General features: G+C 41.8%; 1 protein-coding gene across 4 annotated transcripts in view; it reads left to right on the top strand.

The window, feature by feature from the left end:
* Positions 1 to 23,103, top strand: part of adcy7 (adenylate cyclase 7) — a 69,007-nt gene that overhangs the window by 21,443 nt on the left and 24,461 nt on the right. For 3 of the 4 annotated variants that reach the window (XM_053616927.1, XM_053616928.1, XM_053616925.1), the window contains 2 exons: positions 6,336 to 6,423; positions 19,318 to 19,833. In XM_053616927.1, coding sequence (XP_053472902.1) covers positions 19,669 to 19,833 — 165 coding nt within the window. In that variant the 5' untranslated portion in view covers positions 6,336 to 6,423; positions 19,318 to 19,668. Of the gene's footprint in view, positions 1 to 6,335; positions 6,428 to 19,317; positions 19,834 to 23,103 lie in introns of all 4 variants that reach the window. The other variant, XM_053616926.1, reaches the window with a different exon arrangement.

The following is a 23,103-nucleotide window of genomic DNA, read 5'->3' as shown; positions in this document are numbered from 1 at the left end:
CCAACCTCTACAGTATTTTAAATAAATAAGTAAAAAAAAAACCCCAACATACTCTGGCTCTTACGCCTCTACGCACTTTGCTTCTCTAGAACCGAATGATAAATCTAGCAAGGTAGCACTACTTGTATTGTTCTCCGCTTGATTTATCGCTTTGCTTGTATTTCCTCATTTGGATAAAAGCGTCCGCTAAATGAAGCAATGTAAACGTTTAAAAAGAGGACAGGTACTGTTGTTGTCCGTTTTACATTTACAGCCGTTATCCAGAGCAACTTCCAGAAATGCTTCGTCACCTCTATTGAAAATACTGTATATCCTCATGCTAGCACAAAATGGCCAGGATCTAAGACCTAAGATTTATTTGAGTGTGTATCGATTTAGCGGTAGACAGAGTGCTTCATTTTTTTGTATTTTTTTTTTTTTGTACCAAAAACAAATTAGCATTTTTTTTTAATGCCCAAAAAATAGAAAAGGTACTCTATTTCGATTAAGATCGTTAGCGAGAATCGATACCTTGCCAAAACCACTCTTACTCGTTCCCATTACTGAGCCCCTTCAGCCAGACATGAAGACGACAGCACCGAGAAAAGAGCGTTTTTTTTAAATTTTATTATTATTATTTTTTTAAATATTTACTCCGCCTTTACTACACGTAACACACATAAGACAAAAGTATTATGTGGTGTGTGTTTCAAAGCTGCTCAGACATACTTTAGGGCCAGGAAGAAATTACACACCAAGGACTCACCTGCAATGTCCTGTCTGTACATGTCGGCTCATACTCGGCTTTATCTCTCGCACACTCGTGTGTGTGTGTGTGCGCGTGTGTGCACACACACACACACTGCTTTTGTAGCACCCTGCCATAACACACCCATTTAATCACCGCCTTTATGAACGTGTCAATAGTTAGGAAGGGGCTGCCGTTTACTACTTGAGAGAACATAATAGTAATAATAATAACAGTAAAAGTACAAAATCCCATAATAATCTGGGAAATTGTTGAATATGACAGACTGCTGAGCCGATTTATAACGATGCACAACCGCAGATGTTTTTGTGATGTTTTAGTGAGTTTAGTTCCAGTAAAAATCAGACGACACTCGCGGGGCGTTCCATATTGTCCGGGGTGTCGGCGTAAGCCGGGAATAATGACGCAAAATCTAAAATGGCGGCTGTGGTCAGTTCTGAAGTGATCGTGAGGGCGTTATTTTTCTTTCCCAAGGATACACCCTTCACAATGAGCACTCTGAAGGTGTCTTCTCTTAAGGGTTGAAACGTAATGGCAAATCGGAGGGTTTTTCTCCACCCGAAACCGAATAACACACAGAAATAATGAATAAAACGGATTAACCGAGCAGGAAAACGTCCTTGTACTGCTATACGTTACATTTAGCCAGGATAGGCCAGTATAAATGTGCCAGCATGGTGGTAAATACAGCTGATTTTTATACTTTTGTGGAGCAAAACGTTTGTAACTTTACAAAATAAACAGCATGGTATGAAGTAGAGGCTTGGGCTGATTTCTTTCCAGACCAGACAGTAGATTCACACAGTTTTTTTTTTTTTTTTTTTTTTTTTGCATCAGGATAAGCTCTTTAGCACCGTACAGTCCAAAACAACACAGATCTAAGAACGTAGTGACCGTATTGATTTCACGCAGATGATGATTGACCGTCGTGTCAGGCGATTACATTTGATGAAACGTCCTCTAGTGCACGGTGGCTCAGTGGTTAGCACGTTTGCCTCGCGCCTCCGAGGTTCGGGGTCCGATTTCCGCCTCCGTTCTGTGTGCGCCGAGTTTGCATAGTGTGTGAACGGGTGTGCGATTGTCCCCTGGGTATCCAGGGTGTTCCTCGCCTTGTTCCCCGAGTTTCCTGGGATAGGCTCCAGACTTCCCACGATCCTATGTAGGAAAAATGGTACAGAAAATGGATGGATGGATGGAAATGCCCCCTAGTGTTCTTGATTGAGAGATGCACATGAAATATAATAGCGGATGGAAAAAACACCAGCAAGGTAGACTTCTTTTTCAATCATTGGTTTTTGAAAATACCTTCGAAGGAGGGAAAAAAAGGGATAAGTAGAATCCCGAGTGGTCAAAAACAACGATCACCCATATACTCACGTATGCAGAAGAGGGTGGATAGCGCTTTACTCCAGGTGATATCTTAGTTGCCTAATTTAGCCTGCTGTTTTAAAAGAAACAGCTGGAAAAGCATTAGCTGTGCTTAGTGTATGATTGACGGATGAGATGGCAGTGATTTATTTTATTTTTATTATTATTTTTGTGAATACAGAAACGAGCAGAGGTAGATGGAGGTGTTTATTTTGTTTTTAACTGCAGTTTTTTTTTTTTTTATCGCGATGTGTCCTTCAGTCTGTCCTTTCAGTATGACTGTTTACTCCAGAATACACAACGATGTTTACACCACAATGCAAAGCTCACTGCTGAGATGCTGTCTCGTGGATGTGTGTGAGAGTTGGTTTGTGTGTGTGAGGGAATCTGTGCTTTGTACGTCTCTTGTCCAGCAGAAGGAGAAAAGAGTGTGTGTGTGTGTGTGTGGGAGAGTGTGTTCAAAGAAGGATGAGTAATGATCTGTGACGGCACTGTCATTACAGTTAAGCTAATAATCAACCAACAGCCCTCTCGCTCACACACAAACTCCACATCTCTCTCACCACACACACACACACACACACACACACACACACAGGCGAGGTTGTATAATTGAGCTCAAGAGCAGTTGAGTGTGAAAAAGACAAATGAGCGCTTTAATACTACATACCTTCTTCCGTTCTCACGTGTGTTTGTGTGTGTGTGTGTGCGTGTGTGTGTGTTGTGCATATTTCAAGGTTACAGACTTTTGAGAGGTTTTGTTAGTGTGTGGTTTGGAGAGAGAGAGACAGACTAAACAAAAAAAATCTGTCATGAATTGGAGGAAGATTCAATTAATGGATTCACTAATCCTGTCTGTCTGTTTCCCTGCCTTACTTTACCCTCCCTTACGTTACAATTCTTTACCCTCCCTTACGTTACAATTCTTTACCCTCCCTTACTTTACAATTCTTTACCCTCCCTTACGTTACAATTCTTTACCCTCCCTTACTTTACAATTCTTTACCCTACCTTACTTTACAATTCTTTATCTTACCTTACTTTACCCTACCCAACCCTACCTTACTTTACCCTACTTTACTTTACAATTCTTTACCCTACCTTACTTTGTTACCTTACTTTACCCTACCCAACCCTACCTTACTTTACCCTACCTTACTTTATCTTACCTTACTTTACCCTACCCAACCCTACCTTACTTTACCCTACTTTACTTTACAATTCTTTACCCTACCTTACTTTACAATTCTTTACCCTACCTTACTTTACAATTCTTTACCCTACCTTACTTTACAATTCTTTACCCTCCCTTACTTTACAATTCTTTACGATTTACAATTCTTTACCCTCCCTTACTTTACAATTCTTTACCCTACCTTACTTTACAATTCTTTATCTTACCTTACTTTATCTTACCTTACTTTACCCTACCCAACCCTACCTTACTTTACCCTACTTTACTTTACAATTCTTTACCCTACCTTACTTTACAATTCTTTACCCTACCTTACTTTCTTACCTTACTTTACCCTACCCAACCCTACCTTACTTTACCCTACCCTACCTTAATGTACCCTACCTTAATTTACCCTACCTTACTTTACCCTACCTTACTTTACTCTACTTTACCTTACTTTACCCTACCTTCATTTACCTTACCCTACCCTACCCTACCTTACCCTACCTTACTTTACCCTACCTTACTTTACCTTACCCTACCCTACCCTTCCATTCCCTTCCCTATTCTACAATACCCTACCCTTCCATTCCCTTCCCTATTCTACAATACCCTACCCTTCCCTACCTTGCCATTTCTTACGCTTCCCTTCCCTTCCCTATGGTACCGTTCCCTCCCTTTATCTAATGAACAACATGTTAAGTACATATAATACCTCATTGTTCATCTGGAAATGGTATACTGGACTATTTTTAACAGTTTAATCATTGGTAAAGTTTTAGTATCCACTTTTACACCAAAGCCCAGAAGGAAAAGGGCTGGGGGGGGGGGGGGAATCAATGGAAAATTATGTGTGTATGTTATGTTATGTTATATAAGCACAAACCTGTAAACACCAACAAACATCAGTTTAGCACACACAGAAAAGGAAAAGACGACTGCCTTTGTTCCTGGCTTTTGCCCTTTAAAATTGAAAGCACTCTTGATGATGGTGTGTGTGTGTGTGTGTGTGTGTTTGAGAGAGAGAGAGAGAGAGAGAGAGAGAGAGAGAGAGAAAGTGTGTAGGTGTCCAAACAGGCTAGCATGTTTTTACTTGCGTAACGCTTTAAACTCCAGCTTTTGTAGCGCATTCCACTGCTCATAGCCACAGCGACAAAAACAGTGTGTAACAGAACTAGGGTGCGCGCACACACACACACACACACACACACACACAGCTGAAACAGTGTAATTGAACACTGAGGCACCCAGCTACTCGCACAACGAGAGCTTTGAGATCAGCGCGACAGAGGAGAAGAGTGTGGAGAGAGTAGAGTCGACAGATGAGACACGTTTTTCTATTTCGTTTTATTCGTCTTCACAATAAAAACGAACCAGGGCTGTGTGGAAAAGAGGCGAGGATGCCTTCTTCTTCAATGAAAGGAAGTATCTCTTTCATTCGGCCGTAATACGAAGACTTTTTCCACCGCTAAGACATTTCACAGTTTGATCTGCTGATTAAATATATATATTTTTTTCTTTTTTTTTTTTTTCACCCACATGGCATGGACACAGATCTTACACACCATACAGAAGCGTCAAGCCTTCACGCCTGGGCCATTTCCTCCAACATATCCTAATTCTATAACTTTTCCTCATATTGAAAATGGGGAAAAAATAAATAAATAAAATCATCCATGCATCACTACTGTAGCCTCATTCTCATTAAAATAAAAATAAAATAACTCATTTATTTTGGGCAGGTGAAGCCTGAAGGCTTCAATACTGTCAATACTTTGGACGAGTGTGTGTGTGTGTTGTGACAGAGTTAGAAAGTTACATAAGTTTCGGGTTAGCTGTAAAAGTTACATAACTCTTCTGGTTGCGTTTCTTGGCTGTAGATATCCATCTCAGGATTCCTTTATATTTATTTCTTTATTTATTTCTATTTCAGATGCGAGAGCAACGCGAGAAGCGTTTAACTAAGAGGGAGACGCACGTCGAATGACCCGTTTATTAGAGTTGGCTGAAAATGAAAAATGTCTATTAAAATCCAAAGATCGTGGCATTCGATGGTGACGAAGATTCCTCGGTTCACTTACTATGTCTAACGAAGATTTTCGAACTCTAGAGGATGTAACCAGAATGTTGACGCAGCAAATGGGGTTCAGAAACCTTTTGTCTGACGGTGTATATTCCTAAGCGATTCATGAATATGGAAGGGAAGGTCGGGAAAACCAGTTAAAACCAGTTAAAACCAGTGCGTCTTTAATAACCAATTTGTTTTTTTATCCTGTGTGCTTTGTAGAAAAGTTACTTTTTGTCTCAGATTTTTTTCCCCTCCTTATCAAACATGATCAGACATACAACTGAACTGTTTTTGTTTGTTTGTTTGTTTGTTTGTTTGTTTAAATTACTGGACGTTAAACTCGCACGCGCTCCCTAGCATTAGCAAATCTTCAGCTTATATAAACCAGATACGAAAAAGAAAGCTCTGAAATAATTAACGAAGGAAACCTTAACCATAATTAAATAAACTACAGTCAATTAATACTGACCATTTGAAACACACACGCACACGCACACACACATGCACACACACACGGACTAATGCGGGTGAGTCAGCTAATTTCTGATGACGGACTGTAATGACAAAATGAGTCTATGGGTACATCAGATACATTTAGCCATGTTTAACACACACACACACACACACATGCACACACACGCACAGATAGTACTCTGATGTCAGCGTTCTAACGGGTTACATGGTGTGTCTACTCTTAAAGTTTAGAATAGCTGATATTTAAAGCACAACAGTGTACGACATGTACTCAGATGCTCAACTCAATGCATCTGCTTAAACATTGTTTACATTGTGTGTGTGTGTGTGTGTGTGTGTGTGTGTTAGTACAGAGCACAATGAGTGTAAGAAGAGAAAATGACTAAAAAATGAACCGATCTGAGCAAGCAGTTAGCAAGTCTGCTGTCTAAAACTGGTTGAAACATGAAAGCTGGACTTTTAATAACTTTTAGTGACTTTTACGTTCTATTTCTGTTTAGGTCGTGAGGTCCGTGTTCAGTCTTGAGGAACCTGGAACTGTAAAACACACCGCTAACTGCAGGATGACCGCCTGAGTGACCGCACACGGTGAGTACGTGAAATTTAGCGCGTCGTCATCTGTTTGTTTGGCCGTCCGTGGGTGGGGGGAACCAGACTGTGGACAAACATGATTTGCGTTTTTGACTCGGACAGCTCGAGTTGAAGAAAATAGAAATGTTTTTGTCCCCCCCCCACCCCCCCCCCCCCCCCCAAAACGACATGGAAATGAGTTATTTAGAAACTTTCTAACCACCGTGTTGTGTTGCGTAGTAAACACGGCGGTAAAAACGGTCCGTTTTCATAAAGGGATCTTGTTTGTTTTGAGTTGAACGGGTCACATGACCGCACCACTTGACTTAAAAAAAATAAAAATAAAAATACCACATCGTCTCTGAATATCGAAAACGGCGTTTTTCACGTTTATCCGCTCGGGAGAGCGTTTGCGGAGAGCGTCATTTTCGCCGGACCAAAAAAAAAAAAAAAAAATCATGTGGACGGAAGGCCGAATCATCGGGAAAAAGACGCGTTTTCTTATCGATCCGGATTCACGTAAACAAAACAGAAGAGCACTTGCTAGGCTTAAAAACGATCAAATGGAATAGATGGATTCCGAGTATTGCAATGGCTGTCAAGTTGAACAAATTTAGTAAATTCAGCCCAAGAGCGGACCGTCTGATGCGAAAACAAGTCTCTAAGAAGTAAGTCTTGCAACTGTTTGTTTCAAAGTGCATGCTTCTGCAATCAGAAAGAGATTGCACAGATTTGACCTGCACGGGAGGCGTGCCAGGAAAACAATTGTTTTACAATGAGCACATGGAATCACATGCTCTGGACAGACCAATCAAAGATAGAGTTGCTTGGCTATAGTAACAGCGGACATGTTTGACGCGGACCAAAGAAGCACCTCATACCGACTGTGAAGCACGGTGGTGGAAATGTTATGGCTTGGGGTTGCTTCGCTGCTTCGCGGACCGTACGGCGTGCGTTCATTGATCCGACTATGAATTCTGCATCACATCAAAGACTGCTCGAAGATAACATGAGGCCGTCTGTCCGGAAGTTGAAGTTGAACCGAAAGCGGACGTTTCAACGGGATAATAATCCTAATCACACGAGCAGAGGGTTATGGAACGTTCTAGTCAAAGCCCGGGTTCTGAATCCCATTGAGATGTTATGGAGGGATTCGAAACGAGCAGAACGTGAAAGAAAACCCGCAGACATCTTGCAACTGAAAGAATACTGCATGGAAGAGTGGCCAGAAAATTCCAGCGAGCCTGGTGGACAATTCTGCAAAACGCCTACGAGAAGTTCTTTCTGCTAAAGCGGGCAAATACTAGCTTCTGAGACCGAGGGTGTACTTAGTTTTTCCACACAAGGATATCATATCTATTGATATATTTCTGTTGAATAAACAATTAAAAAAGCTGTTTTTCCCTGTGGGTTTGTTCAACTTTATTAATAGGTTTCAAAGATGATCAAAGGTTTGTCCTTTTGCTTGTCCAAACGTGTCAAAAAAGCCAACAATTTCCATGGAGTGTACTTAATTTTTCTCATGACTGTGTAGTCAGTCAAGTGGTGCTGTCTGTCTGTCTGTCTCTCTCTCTCTCTCACATACACACGCACTCTTACTGCTGGGAGTTCCCTGTAAATGACCCCACCATGGTGTTGTGAGATTACTATTGTCTTTATTTCCTAAGGATATCACTGATGTCCTTTTATGAGGGTGGAAGATATTTCCTGCGAAAGGTTGTGCTCTCTCTCTCTCTCTCTCTCTCTCTCTCTCTCTCTCTCTTTTCTGTTCATTCAGTTCTGTTTGTCCCAACAACCCCTTTTTCTGTTTCATTAAAGCCCAATAGTCCTTAAAGAGAGAATGGGAATGGTGCTATATGCTAAAAAACTTTCATAGCCAAAATCGTAGATCATTGTGATGGCTTTAGATGCGATCTTCTAAAGTCTGATGATCTAGAAAGTGTGGCCGCGGCCCACCGGTTTACTGCGACGCGTGCTTTTTTATCACGTTCCTTTTCTGTTTTCATATATTTAATTGAAGATAACGTCGTTCATGGCGTGGCTTAACGATAATGTCTCTTCGTATAATGTCTTTTTTATTACGTCTTCTCTCCAGCTGGTATTTTGCACGGAACGGTGCAGATTCGTGATTTGAGACTTTATTTCCTTTTCCTTCCCAGAGTAATGGGCTGTTAGTGAAGGGCTGCGAGAAAAGATACGGTGAGAGGTGAAGAGAGAAAGGTGGCGAGTGTAGGAGAGGTGAAGAGCGAGTGTCCGATCTAAACACACGGAGCAGATGATCCTGCGTTTCGATGAGCAAACACTCGACTTTTTTACACCGCGGACGCGGCGTTATTACTCGAGTGGACGTCCGAGTCCAACACGCTAACGCTGTGTCGTCCCGACACGCACTGCTCGCTCATTGTCATGTCTGTCAGTCAATTTCAAGTTCACTAGTGGATTGTAAACAGATCTTTCTAGTGAACGCATTCGCTTTATAATCCCACCGTTACCGAGTCACGTTTTCGCTTTATAATCCCACCGTCACCGAGTCACGTTCTCGCTTCATAATCCCACCATTACCGAGTCACGTTCTCGCTTTATAATCCCACCGTCACCGAGTCACGTTCTCGCTTTATAATCCCACCGTTACCGAGTCACGTTCTCGCTTTATAATCCCACCGTCACCGAGTCACGTTCTCGCTTTATAATCCCACCGTTACCGAGTCACGTTCTCGCTTTATAATCCCACCGTTACCGAGTCACGTTCTCGCTTTATAATCCCACCGTCACCGAGTCACGTTCTCGCTTTATAATTCCACCGTCACCGAGTCACGTTCTCGCTTTATAATCCCACCGTCACCGAGTCACGTTCTCGCTTTATAATCCCACCGTCACCGAGTCACGTTCTCGCTTTATAATCCCACCGTCACCGAGTCACGTTCTCGCTTTATAATCCCACCGTCACCGAGTCACGTTCTCGCTTCATAATCCCACCATTACAGAGTTAACGCGCTCGCTTTATAATCCCACTGTTACCGAGTCACGTTCTCGCTTTATAATCCCACTGTTACTGAGTTAGTGGTGAGGTTGTTTTTTTTTTTAAATGCATCTCACGCTAGTATGCTTAAGTGGTTTTTCCACTGTGCTGCTTGCTGGCCATGTTGGCTCTCCATTTGCCCTGCGTGGTTACACGGCTCCACTCACAGATGTGGCCCATGGCTGCCGTGTTGTGATGGAGAGAGTGTGTGGGAGGGATGCGGTTTGGCCTCAGTGCTGAGAGACGGTGCTTACGCTGCCTTCACACCCTCATTTTACTGTTTTTTCCTTTCATTTTTCTCTTTCTTACTGTGTCATATCAGTCACACAGATGGAGCTGCTTTTACACACATTCAGGTCTGTGTTCTGTATAACTCTCATTTCCTTCTTCGTTCAGAGAATCTGAACATTATTGACTGTTGAAGAGTGTGAGTGTGTGTGTGTGTGTGAGAGAGAGAGTGAGAGAGAGAGAGAAAGACACTGTGTGAGAGTGAGTGGGTGGAGAGCATGTCAGGACGTTTCCGATCAGCCACGTGCCACAAACACTCGCACTTCCTTTCATTTCTGATAAACATGATGCGGTTCATCAAACTGCACTGTTTCTCTCTCATCCATCAGTCCTGTCCCTTCTTTCTTTCTTTCTTTCTTTCTTTTTCTCCATTCTATCTATGTCTCATCCATCCATCCACCCATACTGTCCCTCCCTTCCTTCTTTGTCTTTTTTTTCTTCTTTCTTTCTTTCTTTCTTTCATTCTTTCAAAACCATTCATGTGTTCATCCATCTATTCATTCTTTATTCTTTCTTTCTTTCCATCTTTCTCTCAAAACCATCCATCTTTTTTCCTTCCTTCCTTTTTTGTCCAGGTTTTTTTCTTTCTTTCTTTCTTTCTCTCAAAACCAATCATCCATCTATTCATCCTTTATTCTTTCTTTTTCTTTTTCTTTCTCTCAAAACCATACATCCATTCATCCTTTATTCTTTCTTTTTCTTTATTTCTTTCCATCTTTCTTTTGAAACCATCCCATCCGTTCATCCTTTTCCTTCCTTCCTTTCTTCCTTTTATTTTTCCAAGTTTCTCTCTTTCTTTCTTTTTTGATGCTATTATAAAAGTATTGTAACTCATAAAAAAAAAGTTTATTTATTTGTTTTTGTTTATTTTTGTTATTTTTGTTGTAATGTCATTATTTATTTATTTATTTATTCACTTTTTTTAATGGAGGTATTTATTTATTTATTTTGTATGTATACAGTCCCTAAATGTTTGCAGAATATGGTCCGACACTTTCCCCCCTTGTGGAAGGAGGTTTGTGTTTGTTAGTAAATATCATAAAACACACATTATAGGGGGAAACATCTCCTGGTATTTTTGCAGCGTCATCGCAGGTCCCGGTTTCCTTTGGCAGATCTCCATTCACCACTTACAGGCACTCTTTGTGAAGGATTTATAGTATAATAGTATGTGGGGTGCTTTTGTTTGTTTCAGAAATCACCAGAGGGGTTTGGCTCTTTTTTTTTGTCCCCTTCTTTTTTTTCTTTTCTTTTTTTTTTTTTTTTTCTGACCGACAGAATCAGCGAGTTCTCACGGGCTGTGATCCTGTTGTGTTTGTTCAACCAGCATGAACGACTTTACAAACATGACTCATACTTCAGTTAGAAGTTTTGGAGTTTTGGGTGATCTTCACAAGACACACACATGCACACTCAATCAAAATAATACAGCGAGTGCTGTTAGTGAGATTTTGAGCTACCCATATAGGGGTTTCTCATTAAATCAGCTCAGTCTGCAGTTTTCACTTGAAATGTACGGATACTTCTGACTCTTCAGATGGAAACCATAAAATATCCGTCCTCTCCATCACCAGCATCCACTACAAAATCCAGTGATGTTTATTCTGATTATATAATGTTCATTTGTCACGTTACTTCCAGTTTCTTCTTCTACGATCGCAGGGAGAGGGTTCACGGTTGTACTGCGATCGCTTGCACTGATACGGTAGTCTCGTGAAAAGAAATCTTCTTTTGTACGAGACCGGCTCCACGTTTGCAGGTACACCTGCACTACGACGTGCCATGCCGACTGTTTCGCAAACGTGCGTTCACAAAAGTGACGCGTGGAATTGCGCAATCGAGCCATGGTTCCAAGGAGCTCTATAGCCAAGCATGAAAACACCCTAAGTAGGTTCTCATAGCGATATCCGTGTCAGTATCGGTATCGTACTCGATCCGAAACGTTGTATCATCTTTAATAGTAATAATTACAATGTAGCGAACACGTAAAATGGTGTAGTACTGGAAAAAGGAATTGTACCGGTGTTTTTAACACCGGGTTAAAAACAACCCAAATTGGGTTATTTTTAGCGCAGCGGCCGGGTAAATATGGGACAGAACACATTCTGGGCTAAACTCATCCATCAAGTTGGGTTGTTCTTTTTAACCCAGCAAACGGGTTGGTTTTCAACCCAAACGATGGTTTCATTTTTACAAAAACGCTGGGTTCGTTTTATTTCCTGAATGCGTTAATATTTTCAGGGTTATTTTTACCCTTTGAAAACGTCAAATATACCACATTATAAACAAATACGCCGACGTGGCGTCTCTTTTATCCCTACACGGTGTTCAGAAATGTATTGTAGAGCTGCTAAAGTGGTGTTTGTATGTAGACGTTGAAGTAAACGACTCAAATGAGACATATATTTAAGACGAAAACGTCAGATTTTGATCAAAGGAGACGTTTAAAACGTCCAAAAAAACCACCGGAGTGACCAACTTACGGTCCAGTGGGCGTTACAGACAAGTACGCCAAAGATGACGAAGACAGCGCTCCATTTAATGTCGTGTGAACTGGACCGTTATCGCACGTTTGTGCTTTTTCGAGTGTACAGTAGTGGTTTTATGGATAAATATGTTGATACGAACCTGTAAATAGATCCGACAGTCTCCGTGTGAGAACCGTTACCTCCACCTGAGGCGAACTCGGACAGTCCGAGCTGAGTTGATTTGACCCGAGGAGCTGGGCTGAGGCGTCGGGGTGGGGGAGGGGTGCATTGATTGACCTGTCAGTGAGAATAACCCAGCCACTAACACAAAACTACCCAAAAACTACCCGAGACTGAGAAAATAACCACATTAAATGATCCAAAAGGCTCCACCCAGCGTTTGGGTAGAAAAAATAACCCAGCGTTTTTATAAAGAGTGTACAGTAAATTGCGAAAGTGCTCGTTGAGTGTTTGGTTATATGGAATTTTTTGACAATAATTCAATTAATACAAGATTATTGGAGCAGCTGTTTAGGAAAACTAATTATAATACATGTTTTTTTTTTAATAAATTGTCAATATTTTCATAAGGTAGTCATGCTGTTGTCGACAGTGCAGCTGTGTGGTGTTCATGATTCAGTGGTTCAGTGGAGGTCGTAAACGTGAGCCAGGATGGGTTTTTTCCCTTTATCTCCGTCCCCTGATTGCTTGATTGCTTTCCATTCAGGTAGAAAGGCCATTCATACAAAGCCGTGCAGTTCTACTATTCAGCTCTACACTGCGCTCTCTCTCTCTCTCTCGCTCTCTCTCTCTCTCTCTCTCGCTCTCTCTCTCTCTCTCTCTCTCTCTCTCTCTCTCTCGCTCTCTGTTGCTCTCTGTTGTTCTCTCTCTCTGTTGCTCTCTGTCGTTCTCTCTCTCTCTCTGTCGTTCTCTCTCTCTCTGTCGTTCTCTCTCTCTCTGTCGCTCTCTCTCTCTCTCTCTCTCTCTGTCATTCTCTCTCTGTCATTCTCTCTCTCTCTCTGTCGTTCTCTCTCTCTCTGTCGTTCTCTCTCTCTCTCTCTCTCTCTCTCTCTGTTGCTCTCTGTCGTTCTCTCTCTCTCTGTCGTTCTCTCTCTCTCTCTCTCTGTCGTTCTCTCTGTCGTTCTCTCTCTCTCTCTCTCTCTGTTGCTCTCTGTCGTTCTCTCTCTCTCTGTCGTTCTCTCTCTCTCTCTGTCGTTCTCTCTCTGTCGTTCTCTCTCTCTCTCTCTCTGTTGCTCTCTGTCGTTCTCTCTCTCTCTGTCGTTCTCTCTCTCTCTCTCTCTCTCTCTGTCGTTCTCTCTCTCTCTCTCTGTCGTTCTCTCGCTCTCGCTTTCTTTCTCTCTCTCACACACACACACACTAGGTAAAATCTGAGAAAATCTCGCTCTCTCTAAAATTTGCCTTTCTCTCTCTGTCTCTCTCTCACACACACGCACACTCCCACACACACTGTAGTTAAAATTTATAAGAAAATCTCACTCTCTCTCTAAAATTTGCCTCTATCTCTCTCGCTCTGTCATTCTCTCTCTCTGTCTGTCTGTCTCTGTCTCTCTCTCTCTCTCTCTGCTCTCTGTTTCTCTCCTTTCATTCGTATTCTTGTAGATTTTAATAGCTAAAATTTGCGAGAAAATCTCTCTCTCCCTTTCTCCCTCTCTGTCTCTCCGTCTGTTTCTCTCCCTTTCTCTCCTGCTTCATAGATGTTCTCCCAGATTTGAATAGAGTCTGCAAGAAAATCTCTCTCTCTCTCTCTCTCTCTCTCTCTCTCTCTCTCGCTCGCTCGCTCGTTCGCTCTCCTGCTTTATAGAAGTTCTTGCAGAATTTAATGGAGTTGTCTGTCTGGTTTTTTTTTTTTTTCCATCTTCAGGCCTTTGTCTTTCCCCGGCCCTGCTTTTATTTTCTCAGACCGCTGAAATCACAGCGCTACCTGTCTCTCGGCGCCGTCTTTTTAAGAGAAACGTAAAACTCGCAGATGGGTGAGCTCTGAATACAGAGCGCAGGCAACACGAAGACACTCGAAGAAGCGTACATTAACAGCAGAAGGATTTTTACCAAGTAATGCGTAGAGTAATGATCTTTTCAGAATCGGGAACGAACACGGTGCACCACTGTCCTAGACCCTTCCTGCGCAATACAGTACAATGGTTCAGTATCAAGAGAATAAGTCTAAGGTTGTAAACATGATGTGCTACATTATAGAAACGTTGTTAGAAATGGAAAATAATCATAAACGTAGTCTGTATTAATATACTTAACTAGAATACTTTATAACATTAGCTGTCTAATTAGCTACAACGATTTAGCCGTGAGTTTGGTTTCCGGGCAACAGAAACATGAGACTGAACATCACATTAGAGCTTTTTAATGCGGCTCGATTGTAATTTATTCGTCCACCCTTGTGAGTACGAACTTACGGTGGATTCAGAAAGTATCCGGACCCCTTTTCTTCTTGCTTTTCCTTTTTTTTACTTGATTGTGTTGTGGATTTCATTTTTAATTGATATAATTGACATTTTTTCAAACGATGGTCCGGTGCATCCTGTTTGCGTTTATTATCCTTGAGATGTTGTCTAGAACTCAGTTGGGGCCATTTGAGTTGATTGGACATAGTTTGGAAAGGCACGCACCAGGGTTTATAAGGGCCCACAGTTTACACGCCATGGTCAGGGGAAAACCAGGCCAAGAAGCCTAAGAAACGTATCTGTGGATCTCTGTGATCAAATGGTGGCAAGGATACAGAGCGGTTTCTAAGGCTTCGAGTGTTGCCAGGACCACTTCGGCCTCGGTCGTTTTTGAAACGGAAAAAGCTTGGCACAACCTCGAACCGTCCTAGAGTTGGCTGTCTGGCCAAAGCAGGTCCTTGGTCAGGGAGGAAAGAACGATCGCAAGAGTCAGTCGTACAGAGCTCCAAAAGACCTGTGCGGAGATCGGAGAACGTGCTGGATGGACGACCGTCTCTGCAGCACTCCGTAAATCAAAAAGTGGCAAGAGACAAGCCGCTGTTGAGTTAAAGGCATACGACAGCATAAAGGGTAGAACAGCACGCACTGTGTAAGTGCTAAAAAGCCAGGTACTGCACATCACCTGACTAATACCGTCCCGACGCCGAAACACGGTGGTGGCAGCATCACGCCATGGGCGTCTTTCTCAGCAGCAGGGACAGGAAACGAAAACCTTCTCCAGAATGCATGCAAACTCAGACTCACGACAGTTCACCTTTCAACATGACCCTAAGCATACAGCCAAAAACAACACTCGCGTGGCCTCAGGGCAAGTCCCTGAATGACATCTGTGGAGAGACCTGAAGACGGTAGTTCACCGACCGCTCGCCATCCGTTCTGATGGACCTTGAGGGGAACTACCATGAAGAGCGAGATAAACTACACAAATCCAGACGCGCAACGCTTGTCGAGACGTCTCCAAGAAGACGTCTAGATGTAATTGCTGTCGAAGTATTTAAACAAAGGCGCGGAATACTTTTGACAAGTTTTTGATGGATCTTTATTTAATTTTATTATGAAAACCTCTTCATACATTGTTTACACTTTATCATTATGGGTGGTTTTTTATATTGAAAATCCACAATAAACACAATACAGCGTGCCACGAGCAAAGGGGTCTGAATAAATACTTTCCCAATCCACCGTACGTTTATAATCCTCGAAGGTTAAGGGTTTCGCTGCAGGTCTCAGTAGTGACCCCGTGGTACTCCTTGCTTTTCGGGCGCACATCTTCCCGATGGATTCCTAGTTTAAACTCGTAACCGGTCAGCTGCCACTGCTCCTTCTAAAATCGTGATTCTGATAACAAAGCTTAATATCAACTATTGCTCATAACGGCTCATTACGAGCAGCCGTGTTTAGCCCGTGTTTGCTCTCTTTAGTACTGTTCAAACTGTTTCGCCCGATCATCTGCATCTGCCTCTCAAACATTAATATCTAGCGATCCGAGAAAGACCTTTGAACCTTTCCCTATCTTGTTTCCTCCTCTCCGTCTCTCCGTTTTATCTTGTTGACCGTGCTCATCCAGTCGTGGAAACGTGGCCTTGTGATTGAAGTTAATCACGTCGTTGGAATGACGAACAGATTTTGTTTTCGCTGAACACAGAGGCAAAGCCCATAACTGTAGCAGTAATGCCATGTTTTGTTTTTTTTACATTTTTTTTATTCCGCTTTGATCAAACGACGTTCTCGCGTCTTAACCAGTGAGAACACCTTGAGATTAAGGACACTTCTTATAAAAGCTTTCGATTGTCAATTCCATTTCTAGACTTGTTCTTTCGGCAGATCATTTGCACTCACAGGCGTTTATTTCTCCAAAGCAAGATGATCTTCCTCTGATGGATTAAGACTTGAAATCAGTACAAACGTAGAAAAGAGTTTTACTTCACACACACACTCCCGGTTAAAAATTTAGACGCTCATTCTTTATTTTTATTTATTTATTTTCCCCCACATTTTAGTAATAATAATAATAATAAAGTCATCAAAACTCTGGAGTAGCACAAATGGAACTAGGGAAGTTTTGTCGTGGTTAAAAAAAAATCCAAAATAAATCTAAATAATTTAGTATTTTAGGTATCTGGCATGTATTCTTGGTGTTTCCTCGAGCGATTTCTTGAGGAATTACCCCGAGATGATTTTTAAACAGTATTAAAGGAGTTCCTACCGACGCCGGACTCGTATCGGCCGCTTTTCGGAATATTTCTCTCCCGAGTCGTCCGTTTAAAAAGATATTTTTTTTTTTTGTAAATAAAATGTTCGTTTTCTAACGAAACAAACGAATACGTCGGCACGGTTATATTCGTGTCTACGACGCCGATTTCACACGTTTCATCGCACACCTTCAGATCAGAAGGTTTCTAAGACCGTGAGAAACGTTTCAGTCGAGCGTCCACAAACTTTTGACCGTTAGCGTGTATCTTTCTTTAAATAAGTCAAATTAAAGCCCGTCGATTCCAGTCACTGTTCCGAATGTTGGTATGTTTGTCCGAACTATTTCCTTTAACGTCCACTCGCTACCCAGGGTAGACGCTGTATTCTCAAAACATGGCACCGTGATGTCATTTATAACGAGATCGAGATCACGTGGTAATATTCCACAGCCCTCGTCGCTCTCCGTCCTCGCTACGGCTATCTCTTGCTCGTTATTTTGTCCAACTGGTGGAAAACGAAGGCGGATTTATACTTGATATGACTCTACGTGCGCGTCCAGCAGCGCGTTGTCTAGACGGCATGTCCGAGACGAAACGGCGACGTTAAACAGCGACGTTCGACGCACCGATGAGCTCCGAGCTCGTGACCGTTCTCATGAGTCGCGTCCTGAACTTGCATTCAAAAGTCTTTACTAACATGGATAATGCAGAAGACTGGTACGTGAAACCGAATCCAAATATTCGGTAAGTTTGAAGAGGACGTGAGACGTATCGAACAACGAAAAAATCGAATACTGACCGTAATAGTAAAACCTGTTAGTGTCGGTACTGCATAACGGTTTGGAACAGCATACGAGTACGAGACGGCTATAGTCTGTTTATTCACGTCGCGTGGTGCTCGTACTGTACTCATTATTTACGTTGGTGTCGCACCACGTGGACACACGACGCTCATTTCCGAGGACGTGCACTCGCGACGCTTCAGATGATCGCGGGACGTGCGAGGCAGCCATCTTGCGTACTCCTACGTGTAATTAAACGCGAGTACAATCCAACCTTTAGCAAGTATAATCCAACCATCTGATTAGATTGGATTATGGCACGCTTGGGGAATAAAAGTGTTGTTTTAGAAATATTCTAGAAGATTCTCCTTGCGAGAGAGACACGGCAGCTAGACGTCTTTTGTGGACAGAATTGAGACTTTTTTGTTATTGTTGTTTGTCCCTGTTTCTTTTCCCAGCAGGTGCAGCTTCCCTTCTGTGCCTCAATGAGGGCCTTTCTGTCTTGGTGCCTTTGTGGCTACACACACACACAAAGAGAGAGAGAGACAGACACACACACACACACAGAGACAGACACATACACAGAGACACACACACACACACACACACACACACACACACACACAGAGACGGGCTCCACTTTATCTGGTCAGCATTTGCCTTTGTATTAACGGTGATTTGTCGTGTTTTCCCATTTTTCTCGATAACGATCACACAACAGTGTAGCGCTTTTTCTTGTCTTTCTCTTGTTCACCATCGTGTTCTTTTTCACGATCAGGATACAAATGTCAGACATTACTCTTAATCACAGAATCATTCAGCTGTCCGTGTGTAGCTTTTCTTCATTCGGTGTGTACAAAGTTTGGTGTGTTTGTGTGTGCGACGTGTCTCCATGCAAAAAAAAAAAAAAAAAGGTAGATTTTTATTTCGTATTTATAATCCAGGGAAAACAGGAAATGGTCAAATGCAACAATAATGTTCCTGGAGACTGAGTGACATTTTTATATATATATATATATATATATATATATATTTTTTGAATGACTATTTGTCTGCATTTCATTGAAATATTCTTAAGTCTTGCCTGTAATTTTGCCGTGTTGACTATAAGGAATACTATTAAAAATCGATTATAATATTTATTAGAATAAAGTTTGAAAGGAAAGTTTCTTAAACTGATTGTGTGGAAAATTTGTATTATTATATGTAATTTATTATGAATTATTTATTATTCATGTAATTTATACATGAAACCAGGAGTGCATCTTTTTAATTAATTAACATATATATATAAATCGTTTTTACTTTACATCGTAGACCTAGTGTGCTGTTAATGTCGTAACCAGTCAAAACAACACCGAGGCTAATTGTTAAATTACTTGTGGGGGCAGTTTGGAGTGAAGAATTTCCATTCAGTATAATTGTTTTATGGCTTAAATACTTCTGTTCCTTTTTATCATTCGAGTTTTTGTGAGCCTTTAACTTTCTCTTTGTGTGTGTGAGTGTGTGTGTGTGTGTGTGTGTGTGTGAGTGAATGAGAGTCACTGGTCGCAGATGGATTGGAAAGTTTTATGGCTTTTAGACAAAAGCGAGCGCTCACAGAATAAGAAAAGACCTCCTTGCTCTCTGTCCTTCAGTACAGTAATTCATTCTTCTTTTTATTTATTTATTTTTTTCATCTTTCAGGATTTTCTTTTCTTCTCCTGAGTCTTGGAGGTATCCGTGACGACCGTCCTGACGTTCCACGTCCTTTACCGTTCCGTGTGACATCCGAATCTCTCCGTACGCCCGAGAGGGAGATGAGAGCAATGGTCCAGTAAAGAGGACCGAAGAGCATGTGTTGTCGGACAGAATGACTCATTTAGGAGAAGAGAAAACTCGTGTGGTTTGCAGTGGAACCTCATAAACCAACACACACACACACACACACACACACACACACACACACACACGCATACAGTCTCTATGGCCATATTCGCATAGCAACCCCTTGTGCTGGACTGAGGCTGGGTTTTTGCTGCACTGTGATTGGTCAGGATGCCGGCGAAAGGGAAGTACCTCCTTAATGAGCAGAAGCTGAAACAGGAAGCACTGTACAGGAAGTTCTCATGCATCAGCCAGTATCAGCCTCTGGTCTTGCTGCTCGGACTGAGCGTGCTCACGTGTGCTATCCTGCTGGTGCTGTTTTTCAGCCTGAAGCTGGTGAGAGATACACAAAACACACACACACACACACACGTCTGACTCTGTTAATTTCCTATTAAATTGTCATCAACAAAAAGTAGCAATTAAAGTAACCATCAAAGAGCAATTAAAAGATCAAATACACTTAAGTTTGTGAACCCTTGAGAAATTTCTATATATCTGCATAAATATGACCCAGAACGTCATCAGATTTTCACACGAGTCCTGAAATTGGATCCAAATTTAAACAAATGAGATAAAATGTTCTCCTTGGTCATTTATTTACTGAGGAAAATGACCGAATATTACATGTGTGTGAGTGGCAAAACAAACGTGAACCCCTTGTGACGAGCGACAATCTTTGCGTCATATGAATCTAGAAGTCTAGAAAATTCTCAAGGGTTCATAAACTTTCAAGCACCACCGTATATAGTTCGGGTTCGTTTCCGTCGTCATGACTTCACAGGTGACGTGGAGAGCTGTATGAGCATGTCGGTTTATTTCTGCAGAATACCGTGCGTCTGATGCAATCGGGAGGAAAAAAACAGCGTGATTTTAAAAAAAAAAAAAAAGGTCTCACCACACACTCGGTGTATTCCGTATAATTAGGGCTGGGTGTTACCACCATCAGTGTTGGGTAAGATGACTCAGATGACTAATTACTACTTTAAAACTGCAGTTTGATTACGTTGCTGATTACCGCGTGTAAAAAGTCATCAGATTACACCTAACTTTACTTTCAAAACCCATCAAACATACAAAAATACACTACAAAGTGAAGCTCGTAGTTCTTCCAGTGATGTTACCGCGCGTTCGCCGGTGATTAATTAAAGCGCACGCTCATCGCTCAACTCCTAAAGTTCCTAAAGAAAGCTGTTCTTGAACTATTTGGAGTACATGCATGGTTTTGGTCTGTCTTGAACGCTGACATGCTGAATTTGTTTTTTCCCCGGAAGTCAGAATCACTGTAAGTGCTACTGGTATCGAGTAAACAAGTTTGAACACACTGAAATAGAAGGGGTTTTCTTTTTGCATACAGACTCCTGCAGATGCCTACAACTGTGAGCTGTTAGCTAGAAAACACAGTTGCACCCACAGCATGAAGCCTTATTTAGTCCAAGTTCAAATAAATTGATAATACCAAAGAAAATGAATATTTTACACATGCTCACCCCGAAGCACCAGGTCATCCATCCATCCATCCATTTTCTGTACCGCTTTATAGCCAACTCTGACCACGATTTAACATCGATATTGTGCTCGATTCTGTCACGATACACTTTAATGAGATATCGTGGATATCTAGAGATCTTTTTTCTTTTTCTTTCTTAATTTCATTTAAAAAAAAAATTTGTTAAATACGTGTGTGCCACAATTATTGCACCCTTTTAGTCAATACTTTGTGTTAGCTGTCTTTGCCAAGAGAACAGCTCGGAGTCTTCTCCTATAACGCCTGATGAGGTCGGAGTATACATGGCGAGGGATCTGAGAGCGTTCCTCCATACAGAATCTCTCCGGATCCTTCACATTTCGAGGTCCACGCTGGTGGACTCTCCTCTTCAGTTCACCCCACAGGTTTTCTATGGGGTTCAGGTCAGGGGACTGGGATGGTCATGGCAGGACCTTGATTTTGCGGTCAGTAAACCATTTTTGTGCTGATTTTGATGTATGTTTTGGATCGTTGTCCTGCTGGAAGATCCAACCACGGCCCGTTTGACGCTCCATAGAGTCCATGATGCCATGTAGCCTAACAAAATGTCCAGATCCTCTGGCAGAAAAACAGCCCCAAATACATTAAAGATCCACCTCCATATTTAACCGTGAACATGAGGGACTTTTCCATATGGCTGCCTCTCTGTGTACCAAAACCACCTCTGGTGTTTATTACCAAAAAGCTCTATTTTGGTTTCATCTGACCATAGAACCCGATCCCATCTGAAGTTCCAGTAGTGTCTGGTAAACTGAAGAGTTTTTGGATGAGAGTAGAGGCTTTTTTTTCTTGAAACCCTTCCAAACACCTTGTGATGATGTAGATGACTTCAGATTGTAGTTTTGGAGACTTTCTGACCCCAAGACGCAACTAACTTCTGCAGTTCTCCAGCTGTGATCCTTGGAGATGTTTTGTCCACTCGAACCGTCCTCTTCACAGTGCGTTGAGACGATATAGACACACGTCCAATTCCAGGTCGATTCATAACATTTCTGGAACTTCTTAATTATTGCCCTGATGGTGGAAATGGGCATTTCCAATGCTTGTGCTATTTTCTTATAGACACGCCCCATTTTGTGACGCTCAACAACCTTTTGCCGCACGTCACAGCTATATTCCTTAGTCTTACCCATTGTTATAAATGACTAAGCGAATTTGGCCTATGTGTTACCTCATATTTATACCCCTGTGAAACAGGAAGTCATGGTTGAACAATTTCCCGTTCCTAGTCACCCAGGTGTACTAAACAAATGTGAAATATCAATGGGAATATACTTCAAATATATTTTTCTCATGTGAATTCATAGGGGGACCAATAATTGTTGCACACCTGTGTTGTGTTTGCAATTGCTTGATATCCATGAGAACAGAGTATTTTTGTGATTTTTTTTTTTTTAAACAAAAGATCGAAAATTTAAACAATGAAGACAGTTTTTCACAGCCTTCTGTGCTCATATTCACCGAGGGCGCCAGATCTTCAAAAGAGAATTTATCAAAAGAGAATATGCATAATCCTGCATAATCCTTCTGCGATGAAGAATAAGAAGTGTCGTGAGTGTCCTGAAAGGAAGTGCTCGTGCCGTGCAACAGGAAGCGAACGTGTTTGAGGCGTTATGATTGGCAGGTTCAGGCATTTCCATCAGTCTGCACGTTTCCTCTGGGAAAATCTGCAGCACTTTTTCCTGCTATTGTACACGAACTATTCTTTCCTTCTCCCACGTGGACGTACGCGAGACGTTTTCACCAAGGAAACTTCTCCTTCCCGGTATATAAATCGTAAGAAACCTGAGTAAATGTTATTACAGCTCGAGTGCGAATGATGCACAAAAGCATTCCCATCATTCACACTTTCATAGCCGTGTGTTCGGGGTTTGTGTAAGTCATTAGTGGTCTATCCATATGAGAAAGGGAATCTGTGTATGTAATAAATGATGTGTTTCCCATAAAATATGGAGAGAATAAAAGTCGGGCGTTTGGGGTGTAAGTGCATCAAGAGTGCTTGAACTGTTCAAATTCTTAGCCCACGTAGTTAGACGTTCTAAAGGATCACATGTATAACAGGATTATAGTTTTATATA

This window comes from Ictalurus furcatus, chromosome 27 (genome assembly GCF_023375685.1).
Source record: "Ictalurus furcatus strain D&B chromosome 27, Billie_1.0, whole genome shotgun sequence".
In the NCBI taxonomy this organism is placed as follows: domain Eukaryota; kingdom Metazoa; phylum Chordata; class Actinopteri; order Siluriformes; family Ictaluridae; genus Ictalurus; species Ictalurus furcatus.
The sequence above is the reverse complement of the archived record's forward strand: the minus strand, read 5'-3'. Positions and strand labels throughout refer to the sequence as shown.